The sequence below is a fragment of the Bombina bombina genome, chromosome 1 (assembly GCF_027579735.1).
Source record: "Bombina bombina isolate aBomBom1 chromosome 1, aBomBom1.pri, whole genome shotgun sequence".
Lineage (NCBI taxonomy): Eukaryota > Metazoa > Chordata > Amphibia > Anura > Bombinatoridae > Bombina > Bombina bombina.
The window spans coordinates 1,564,655,565-1,564,670,087 of NC_069499.1; the positions used below are offsets into that span (position 1 = coordinate 1,564,655,565).

General features: G+C 28.4%; 1 protein-coding gene across 2 annotated transcripts in view; it reads right to left on the reverse strand.

Moving 5' to 3' along the window:
* Positions 1-14,523, reverse strand: part of LOC128656047 (uncharacterized) — a 91,365-nt gene that overhangs the window by 36,637 nt on the left and 40,205 nt on the right. Inside the window, exon 4 of one of the 2 annotated variants that reach the window (XM_053709714.1) lies at positions 12,037-12,087. In XM_053709714.1, the coding sequence (XP_053565689.1) occupies positions 12,037-12,087 (51 nt within the window). Of the gene's footprint in view, positions 1-12,036; positions 12,091-14,523 lie in introns of both variants that reach the window. The other variant, XM_053709707.1, reaches the window with a different exon arrangement.

The following is a 14,523-nucleotide window of genomic DNA, read 5'->3' on the forward strand; positions in this document are numbered from 1 at the left end:
CACATACTAACACATAAATATATATGTATATACACATAATAACACATAAATATATATGTATATACACATAGTAACACATAAATATATATGTATATACACATAGTAACACATAAATATATATGTATATACACATAGTAACACATAAATATATATGTATATACACATACTAACACATAAATATATATGTATATACACATAGTAACACATAAATATATATGTATATACACATAGTAACACATAAATATATATGTATATACACATAGTAACACATAAATATATATGTATATACACATAGTAACACATAAATATATATGTATATACACATACTAACACATAAAAATATATGTATATACACATAATAACACATAAATATATATGTATATACACATAGTAACACATAAATATATATGTATATACACATAGTAACACATAAATATATATATGTATATACACATAATAACACATAAATATATATGTATATACACTTACGGCTAGATTTGGAGTTTTGTCGGTAACAACCCGAAAAGCTAACGCCGGCTTTTTTCTGACCGCACCATAAAAATAACTCTGGTATTGAGAGTCCATATAAAGGCTACGTTAGGCCCCAAAAAAGGAGCGTAGAGCATATTTAACGCAGCTTCAACTCTCGATACCAGAGTTGCTTACGCAAGCGGCCAGCCTCAAAAAGGTGCTCGTGCACGATTCCCCCATAGGAAACAATGGGGCTGTTTGAGCTGAAAAAAAACCTAACACCTGCAAAAAAGCCGCGTTCAGCTCCTAACGCAGCCCCATTGTTTGCTATGCGTAAACACTTCCTACGTCTGCAACTAACACCCTAACATTTCCCCCGAGTCTAAACACCCCTAACCTTACACTTATTAACCCCTAATCTGCCGTCCCCGCTATTGCTGACCCCTGCATATTATTTTTAACCCCTAATCTGCCGCTCCGTAAACCGCCGCTACTTACATTATCCTTATGTACCCCTAATCTGCTGCCCCTAACACCGCCAACCCCTGTATTATATTTATTAACCCCTAATCTGCCGCCCACAACGTCGCCCCCACCTGCCTACACTTATTAATCCCTAATCTGCCGAGCGGACCGCACCGCTATTATAATAAAGTTATTAACCCCTAATCCGCCTCACTAACCCTATAATAAATAGTATTAACCCCTAATCTGCCCTCCCTAACATCGCCGACACCTAACTTCAATTATTAACCCCTAATCTGCCGACCGGAGCTCACCGCTATTCTAATAAATGTATTAACCCCTAAAGCTAAGTCTAACCCTAACACTAACACCCCCCTAAATTAAATATAATTTTAATCTAACGAAATTAATTAACTCTTATTAAATAAATTATTCCTATTTAAAGCTAAATACTTACCTGTAAAATAAACCCTAATATAGCTACAATATAAATTATAATTAAATTGTAGCTATTTTAGGATTAATATTTATTTTACAGGCAACTTTGTAATTATTTTAACCAGGTACAATAGCTATTAAATAGTTAAGAACTATTTAATAGTTACCTAGTTAAAATAATAACAAAATTACCTGTAAAATAAATCCTAACCTAAGTTACAATTAAACCTAACACTATACTATCATTAAATTAATTAAATAAAATACCTACAATTACCTACAATTAAACCTAACACTACACTATCAATAAATTAATTAAATACAATTCCTATAAATAACTACAATGAAATAAACTAACTAAAGTACAAAAAATAAAAAAGAACTAAGTTACAAAAAATAAAAAAATATTTACAAACATAAGAACAATATTACAACAATTTTAAACTAATTACACCTACTCTAAGCCCCCTAATAAAATAACAAAGCCCCCCAAAATAACAAAATGCCCTACCCTATTCTAAATTACTAAAGTTCAAAGCTCTTTTACCTTACCAGCCCTGAACAGGGCCCTTTGCGGGGCATGCCCCAAGAAGTTCAGCTCTTTTGCCTGTAAAAAAAAACATACAATACCCCCCCCCAACATTACAACCCACCACCCACATACCCCTAATCTAACCCAAACCCCCCTTAAATAAACCTAACACTAAGCCCCTGAAGATCATCCTACCTTGTCTTCACCCTGCCAGGTTCACCGATCGGTCCAGAAGAGCTCCTCCGATGTCCTGATCCAAGCCCAAGCGGGGGGCTGAAGATGTCCATGATCCGGTCGAAGTCTTCATCCAAGCGGGGCAGAAAAGGTCTTCCATCCGATTGAAGTCTTCATCCAGGCGGCATCTTCTATCGTCATCCATCCGGAGCGAAGTGGCAGCATCCTGAAGACCTCCGACGCGGAACATCTATCCTGCCCGACGAATGACGGTTCCTTTAAATGATGTCATCCAAGATGGCGTCCCTCGAATTCCGATTGGCTGATAGGATTCTATCAGCCAATCGGAATTAAGGTAGGAATATTCTGATTGGCTGATGGAATCAGCCAATCAGAATCAAGATCAATCCGATTGGCTGATCCAATCAGCCAATCAGATTGAGCTCGCATTCTATTGGCTGATCGGAACAGCCAATAGAATGCAAGCTCAATCTGATTGGCTGATTGGATCAGCCAATCGGATTGAACTTGATTCTGATTGGCTGATTCCATCAGCCAATCAGAATATTCCTACCTTAATTCCGATTGGCTGATAGAATCCTATCAGCCAATCGGAATTCGAGGGACGCCATCTTGGATGACGTCATTTAAAGGAACCGTCATTCGTCGTTCAGTCGTCGGGCAGGATGGATGTTCCGCGTCGGAGGTCTTCAGGATGCTGCCGCTTCGCTCCAGATGGATGACGATAGAAGATGCCGCCTGGATGAAGACTTCAATCGGATGGAAGACCTCTTCTGCCCCGCTTGGATGAAGACTTCGACCGGATCATGGACATCTTCAGCCCCCCGCTTGGGCTTGGATCAGGACATCGGAGGAGCTCTTCAGGACGGATCGGTGAACCTGGTATGGTGAAGATAAGGTAGGAAGATCTTCAGGGGCTTAGTGTTAGGTTTATTTAAGGGGGGTTTGGGTTAGATTAGGGGTATGTGGGTGGTGGGTTGTAATGTTGGGGGGGGGGTATTGTATGTTTTTTTTTACAGGCAAAAGAGCTGAATTCTTTGGGGCATGCCCTGCAAAGGGCCCTGTTCAGGGCTGGTAAGGTAAAAGAGCTTTGAACTTTAGTAATTTAGAATAGGGTAGGGCATTTTTTTATTTTGGGGGGCTTTGTTATTTTATTAGGGGGCTTAGAGTAGGTGTAATTAGTTTAAAATTGTTGTAATATTTTTCTTATGTTTGTAAATATTTTTTTATTTTTTGTAACTTAGTTCTTTTTTATTTTTTGTACTTTAGTTAGTTTATTTCATTGTAGTTATTTGTAGGTATTTTATTTAATTAATGTATTGATAGTGTAGTGTTAGGTTTAATTGTAGGTAATTGTAGATATTTTATTTAATTAATTTAATGATAGTCTAGTGTTAGGTTTAATTGTAACTTAGGTTAGGATTTATTTTACAGGTAATTTTGTTATTATTTTAACTAGGTAGCTATTAAATAGTTCTTAACTATTTAATAGCTATTGTACCTGGTTAAAATAATTACAAAGTTGCCTGTAAAATAAATATTAATCCTAAAATAGCTACAATGTAATTATAATTTATATTGTAGCTATATTAGGGTTTATTTTACTGGTAAGTATTTAGCTTTAAATAGGAATAAGCTATTTAATAAGAGTTAATTTATTTTGTTAGATTTAAATTATATTTAACTTAGGGGGGTGTTAGTGTTAGGGTTAGACTTAGCTTTAGGGGTTTAAAAATTTATTAGAATAGCGGTGAGCTCCGGTCAGCAGATTAGGGGTTAATGTTTGAAGTTAGGTGTCGGCGATGTTAGGGAGGGCAGATTAGGGGTTAATACTATTTATTATAGGGTTAGTGAGGCGGATTAGGGGTTAATAACTTTATTATAGTAGCGGTGCGGTCCGCTCGGCAGATTAGGGGTTAATAAGTGTAGGCAGGTGGAGGCGACGTTGAGGGGGGCAGATTAGGGGTTAATAAATATAATATAGGGGTCGGCGGTGTTAGGGGCAGCATATTAGGGGTACATAAGGATAACTTAAGTAGCGGCGCTTTGCGGTCGGCAGATTAGGGGTTAATTATTGTAAGTAGTTGGCGGCGACGTTGTGGGGGGCAGATTAGGGGTTAAAAAATATAATACAGGGGTCGGCGGTGTTAGGGGCAGCAGATTAGGGGTACATAAGTATAACGTAGGTGGCGGTCGGCAGATTAGGGGTGAAAAAATGTAATTGAGTGGCGGCGATGTGGGGGGACCTCAGTTTAGGGGTACATAGGTAGTTTATGGGTGTTAGTGTACTTTAGAGTACAGTAGTTAAGAGCTTTATGAACCGGCGTTAGCCCAAAAAGCTCTTAACTACTGACTTTTTTCTGCGGCTGGAGTTTTGTCGTTAGAATTCTAACGCTCACTTCAGACACGACTCTAAATACCGGAGTAAGAAAGATCCCATTGAAAAGATAGGATACGCAATTGACGTAAGGGGATCTGCGGTATGGAAAAGTCGCGGCTGAAAAGTGAGCGTTAGACCCTATTTTGAGTGACTCCAAATACCGGAGTTAGCCTAAAACCAGCGTTAGGAGCCTCTAACGCTGGTTTTCACGGCTACCGCCAAACTCCAAATCTAGGCCATAGTAACACATACATATATATGTATATACACATACTACTAACACATAAATATATATGTATATACACATAGTAACACATACATATATATGTATATACACATAGTAACACATAAATATACATGTATATACACAAACTAACACATAAATATAAGTGTATATACACATAATAACACATAAATATATATGTATATACACATAGTAACACATAACTATATATGTATATACACATAGTAACACATACATATATATGTATATACACATACTAACACATAAATATATATGTATATACACATACTAACACATAAATATATATGTATATACACATAGTAACACATAAATATACATGTATATACACATAGTAACACATAAATATATATGTATATACACATACTAACACATAAATATATATGTATATACACATACTAACACATAAATATATATGTATATACACATAGTAACACATAAATATATACGTATATACACATAATAACACATAAATATATATGTATATACACATACTAATCCATAAATATATATGTATATACACATACTAACACATAAATATATATGTATATACACATAGTAACACATTAATATATACGTATATACACATAATAACACATAAATATATATGTATATACACATAGTAACACATAACTATATATGTATATACACATACTAACACATAAATATATATGTATATACACATAGTAACACATAAATATACATGTATATACACATAGTAACACATAAATATATATGTATATACACATACTAACACATAAATATATATGTATATACACATACTAACACATAAATATATATGTATATACACATAGTAACACATAAATATATACGTATATACACATAATAACACATAAATATATATGTATATACACATAGTAACACATAAATATATATGTATATACACATAGTAACACATAAATATATATGTATATACACATACTAACACATAAATATATATGTATATACACATACTAACACATAAATATATCTGTATATACACATATTAACATATAAATATGTATATACACATAGTAACACATAAATATATATGTATATACACATAGTAACACATAAATATATATGTATAAACACATAATAACACATAAATATATATGTATATACTCATAGTAACACATAAATATATATGTATATACACATAATAACACATAAATATATCTGTATATACACATACTAACACATAAATATATATGTATATACACATACTAACACATAAATATATATGTATATACACATACTAACACATAAATATATCTGTATATACACATATTAACACATAAATATGTATATACACATAGTAACACATAAATATATATGTATATACACATAGTAACACATAAATATATATGTATATACACATAATAACACATAAATATATATGTATATACACATAGTAACACATAAATGTATATGTATATACACATAATAACACATAAATATATCTGTATATACACATACTAACACATAAATATATATGTATATACACATACAAACACATAAATATATCTGTATATACACATAGTAACACATAAATATATCTGTATATACACATACTAACACATAAATATATATGTATATACACATACTAACACATAAATATATACGTATATACACATACTAACACATAAATATATCTGTATATACACATAGTAACACATAAATATATATGTATATACACATACAAACACATAAATATATCTGTATATACACATAGTAACACATAAATATATATGTATATACACATACTAACACATAAATATATACGTATATACACATATTAACACATAAATATATATGTATATACACATATTAACACATAAATATGTATATACACATAGTAACACATAAATATATATGTATATACACATAGTAACACATAAATATATATGTATATACACATAATAACACATAAATATATATGTATATACACATAGTAACACATAAATATATATGTATATACACATAATAACACATAAATATATATGTATATACACATAGTAACACATAAATATATATGTATATACACATAGTAATATATATGTATATACACATAGTAACACATAAATATATATGTATATACACATATTAACACATACATATATCTGTATATACACATAGTAACACATAAATATATATGTATATACACATAATAACACATAAATATATATGTATATACACATAGTAACACATAAATATATATGTATATACACATAGTAACACATAAATATATATGTATATACACATACTAACACATAAATATATATGTATATACACATAATAACACATAAATATATATGTATATACACATAATAACACATAAATATATATGTATATACACATAGTAACACATAAATATATCTGTATATACACATAGTAACACATAAATATATATGTATATACACATACTAACACATAAATATATATGTATATACACATACTAACACATAAATATATATATGTATATACACATACTAACACATAAATATATATGTATATACACATACTAACACATAAATATATATGTATATACACATAATAACACATAAATATATATACACATAGTAACACATAAATATATATGTACATAGTAACACATAAATATATATGTATATACATATAGTAACACATAAATATATATGTATATACACATAGTAACAAATAAATATATATGTATATACACATAATAACACATAAATATATATGTATATACACATAGTAACACATAAATATATCTGTATATACACATAGTAACACATAAATATATATGTATATACACATACTAACACATAAATATATATGTATATACACATACTAACACATAAATATATATGTATATACACATAATAACACATAAATATATATGTATATACACATAGTAACACATAAATATATCTGTATATACACATAGTAACACATAAATATATATGTATATACACATACTAACACATAAATATATATGTATATACACATACTAACACATAAATATATATATGTATATACACATACTAACACATAAATATATATATGTATATACACATAATAACACATAAATATATATGTATATACACATAGTAACACATAAATATATCTGTATATACACATAGTAACACATAAATATATATGTATATACACATACTAACACATAAATATATATATATGTATATACACATACTAACACATAAATATATATATATGTATATACACATAATAACACATAAATATATATGTATATACACATAGTAACACATAAATATATATGTATATACACATAGTAACACATAAATATATCTGTATATACACATAATAACACATAAATATATATGTATATACACATAATAACACATAAATATATATGTATATACACATACTAACACATAAATATATATGTATATACACATACTAACACATAAATATATATGTATATACACATACTAACACATAAATATATATGTATATACACATAATAACACATAAATATATATGTATATACACATAGTAACACATAAATATATCTGTATATACACATAGTAACACATAAATATATATGTATATACACATACTAACACATAAATATATATGTATATACACATACTAACACATAAATATATATATGTATATACACATACTAACACATAAATATATATATGTATATACACATAATAACACATAAATATATATGTATATACACATAGTAACACATAAATATATCTGTATATACACATAGTAACACATAAATATATATGTATATACACATACTAACACATAAATATATATGTATATACACATACTAACACATAAATATATATGTATATACACCTAATAACACATAAATATATATGTATATACACATAGTAACACATAAATATATATGTATATACACATACTAACACATAAATATATATGTATATACACATACTAACACATAAATATATATGTATATACACATAGTAACACATAAATATATATGTATATACACATACTAACACATAAATATATATGTATATACACATAATAACACATAAATATATATGTATATACACATACTAACACATAAATATATATGTATATACACATAATAACACATAAATATATATGTATATACACATAATAACACATAAATATATATGTATATACACATAGTAACACATAAATATATCTGTATATACACATAGTAACACATAAATATATATGTATATACACATACTAACACATAAATATATATGTATATACACATACTAACACATAAATATATATATGTATATACACATACTAACACATAAATATATATGTATATACACATACTAACACATAAATATATATGTATATACACATAATAACACATAAATATATATACACATAGTAACACATAAATATATATGTACATAGTAACACATAAATATATATGTATATACATATAGTAACACATAAATATATATGTATATACACATAGTAACAAATAAATATATATGTATATACACATAATAACACATAAATATATATGTATATACACATAGTAACACATAAATATATCTGTATATACACATAGTAACACATAAATATATATGTATATACACATACTAACACATAAATATATATGTATATACACATACTAACACATAAATATATATGTATATACACATAATAACACATAAATATATATGTATATACACATAGTAACACATAAATATATCTGTATATACACATAGTAACACATAAATATATATGTATATACACATACTAACACATAAATATATATGTATATACACATACTAACACATAAATATATATATGTATATACACATACTAACACATAAATATATATATGTATATACACATAATAACACATAAATATATATGTATATACACATAGTAACACATAAATATATCTGTATATACACATAGTAACACATAAATATATATGTATATACACATACTAACACATAAATATATATATATGTATATACACATACTAACACATAAATATATATATGTATATACACATAATAACACATAAATATATATGTATATACACATAGTAACACATAAATATATCTGTATATACACATAGTAACAAATAAATATATATGTATATACACATAATAACACATAAATATATATGTATATATACACATAGTAAAACATAAATATATATGTATATACACATACTAACACATAAATATATATGTATATACACATAATAACACATAAATATATATGTATATACACATAGTAACACATAAATATATCTGTATATACACATAGTAACACATAAATATATATGTATATACACATACTAACACATAAATATATATGTATATACACATACTAACACATAAATATATATATGTATATACACATACTAACACATAAATATATATATGTATATACACATAATAACACATAAATATATATGTATATACACATAGTAACACATAAATATATCTGTATATACACATAGTAACACATAAATATATATGTATATACACATACTAACACATAAATATATATGTATATACACATACTAACACATAAATATATATGTATATACACATAGTAACACATAAATATATATGTATATACACATAGTAACACATAAATATATATGTATATACACATAGTAACACATAAATATATATGTATATACACATAATAACACATAAATATATATGTATATACACATAGTAACACATAAATATATCTGTATATACACATAATAACACATAAATATATATGTATATACACATAGTAACACATAAATATATATATGTATATACACATAGTAACACATAAATATATATGTATATACACATACTAACACATAAATATATATGTATATACACATAATAGCACATAAATATATATGTATATACACATAGTAACACATAAATATATCTGTATATACACATAGTAACACATAAATATATATGTATATACACATACTAACACATAAATATATATGTATATACACATACTAACACATAAATATATATGTATATACACCTAATAACACATAAATATATATGTATATACACATAGTAACACATAAATATATATGTATATACACATACTAACACATAAATATATATGTATATACACATACTAACACATAAATATATATGTATATACACATAGTAACACATAAATATATATGTATATACACATACTAACACATAAATATATATGTATATACACATAATAACACATAAATATATATATGTATATACACATACTAACACATAAATATATATGTATATACACATACTAACACATAAATATATATGTATATACACATAGTACCACATAAATATATATGTATATACACATAGTAACACATAAATATATATGTATATACACATAGTAACAAATAAATATATACGTATATACACATAATAACACATAAATATATATATGTATATACACATAGTAACACATAAATATATACGTATATACACATAATAACACATAAATATTTATGTATATACACATAGTAACACATAAATATATATGTATATACACATACTAACACATAAATATATACGTATATACACATAATAACACATAAATATATATATGTATATACACATAGTAACACATAAATATATACGTATATACACATAATAACACATAAATATATATATATGTATATATTCCTATACATATATATTTAAAATTTGCTGCCCATCGCTGTGCGACTTACCCCTTCTCTGTGCTATGATTTCTGCTGTGACTATTGGCATGAAAACGAGGCCCCCTTTGGAGCCTATGGAAGCCCGCTCTCGTGAGTGCAAAACTATCATGCGCTTGTATTACGAATGGAGCCCAGATATCTCGCTTGCAAAAGCACAATTTTGTGCTCCACTTGTAATCTAGGTATTAATACATATTTCTAAAGGATTGTGATGAATCTCGTTGTTATATGCGACCAATAGTGCAATCATAAAATGCTTTAACTTCTCAGAGCATTTTCTTTTTGCATTTTATATTTTTACTATTTGCTTTCCAGTTAACTTCTTCTATCTTATTTGCTTCATTCCTTTGTTAAAGGATCAGTAATGCACTACTGGTAGCTAGCTGAAAGCCAATGACAAAAAGGTATATATGTGCCGCTACCAATCAGCAGCTTCTGAGCCTACCTAGGTATACTTTTTTAACAAAGGATATAAAGCGAACAAAACAAATCTGATATAAATAAAATGGAAAGTTATTTAAGATCACATACTCAAGAAAGAATACATTATAAATGAAATAATAAATGAATGGCAAATCACTCACTTGTGTTTTCTTGGTTCCTCATTCCAATGATTTCTTCTGTTTTCTTGGTATCTGCTAAAATATAAAAATCATTATAAATGTGCACTAAAAACTGAAAAAAAAAATAGATATTAAAATAGTTTACTCATGTTACACTGAATAATTTGATATAAATTATATATACACAGATATAATGAGGATGTCAACATTTTCAATATTGAATCTGCCACATGTTCAGTTAAATAGTGTGTGTAATTGCTACTGGGAGAGATAAACTGCCCTTATAGTAAAAAATGTAATACCAGCAAAGGGGTTAAACACATAGTAGAAACAAATCTAAAACACATTTAACTCAGTCCACTGAATTCATGAAGAGGTGGAACCTCGAAACGCTTCTGTTTGTCACATACACTGGCCAGTCTCAAGAGAGCTGACTATTTGTTGATCTGCAACCTTATGCAAGTATCTTGTTTCTATGGATTTTATTACATTGCAACATGGTTTTTACCTAGTAAAAAAGATGAGCAACAATGGATCTAAAAAAGTAATTTCATAGACTTTATTCCAAGTTAAAAAACAGAGACAATCCACCTTGTAGCTCAGAAAATAGGCTGTGAAATGGTCTTACGCGTTTCGGCTTTAGCCTTAATTATAGACCCTAACCCACCTGTGTGCTCTACCTTGTTTTAAAGCCAGGTGAATCATTATATTTGGTTAAAAGAAAATACGCCTACTTTATGCCTTTAAACATATACACGGAGATATACTCCAAAAGGAAACAGATCATTCTTTTGTATACACATACCGGACCTTCAGAATACAATATAATAATGCAATCAGCTTAGCTAACAGGACCGAAAAGTATACACAAAACCACATATTATACACGATAGTGAAGTTAGACAGGGAATTATTTATAAACCCTATATATTTACTTAGATAATGTTATTATAATATATCTATTTCTGTTAAACCTCAGTTATATATGCACAACTTGTAACATTTACAGATACCTCTTTTTAGCTAAACATTTCTAAGATTTGAATAGGAAGTGCAACATAATAAAATCTTACAGATGGAGATAATATACAGTACAGTGTTGTTACATATGATTACATAATTGCAGATGGAGATAATATATAGTACAGTGTTGTTACACATAATTACATAATTACATATGCATATCTACAATTCTAAATTATGAAGTCAAATCTTAAAGAGACCATTTCAGAGAAGAATTTCTATGGTTACTCCCAATAATTCATAATATCCATATCTGAATTATATCCCCATGGTATTTGTGTGCGTAATTTGTGAATCCAATACACCTCTTGTCTACAGAGAGTACGAAATGTATTTCCTCCTCTGGGATGATTCCTTATCTGTTCTATAGTAGACCATGAAAAGGTGCTAGGATTCTGAGCATGTTTATCTATAAAATGTTTACACAGAGCTGAGCATCTTATGTTGTTCTTTATATATGAAAGATGTTCTCTTATACGGGTACGTATGTCCCTCGTGGTCATACCCACGTACTGGCCCGTACATTCTGTGCATTCTATTAGATATATCACAAATTTAGACGTGCAGTTAATACAGCTTCTAGTTTCAAAAACTTCCCCCGTAGAGTGAGATTTAAACTTATCAGTAATGTTGATAAAGTCACATGCCTTACATTTTTTGTTCCCACATTTATATGTACTTTTGTGTTTTAACCATGAACTAGTAGATGGTGTAGGTTTTAACATACTAGGGGACAGTATATTTTGTATACTGGGACTTTTTGAGTTCACAAATCTACACCCTTTATCAATGGTACTTTTTAAAGTGTCATCACCATAGACTATGGGGAGGTATGTATTGATTATAGTACAAATGTCCTTATATTGGTTGGAATATTGAGTGATAAAGACCGGTCTATTATCCTTTTCTTTTCTGTTCCTCATTTTTACCAACTGGTCCGTTTCCATCTTACTCACTTCCTTCTCTGCTTTTTTAATTGTACCAGCTGTATATCCTCTCTCCTGTAGTCTTTTCTTTAGGGTAGCACTTTCCCTGTTGCAAAATTCCAATTATAATGATTCACCTGGCTTTAAAACAAGGTAGAGCACACAGGTGGGGTAGGAAAAGCTGAAACGCGTAAGACCGTTTCACAGCCTATTTTCTGAGCTACGAGGTGGATTGTCTCTATTTATTAACTTGGAATAAAGTCTATGAAATTACTTTTTTAGATCCGTTGTTGCTCATCTTTTTTACTATTTATCATTTACGGAGTGAGGTCTCCGGTTTTCACTTACACGGATCTAGTGCTGTTGGAGGATAAAGTGTACAAGTCATTTGGAGTAGGAGGAGTCTATCGATATAGCTCGTACTGCTATTCTAAAGGATATCCGGGCCACGGCAAGCAGAGCTGGGAGAGAAGTGGAAGTATTTCTTAATCCCCCAGGCAAGTAAGCCCACGGAAAGCCGGTGTCAGTAACGAAGGTTGCGGACCAAAGATAGCAAGAG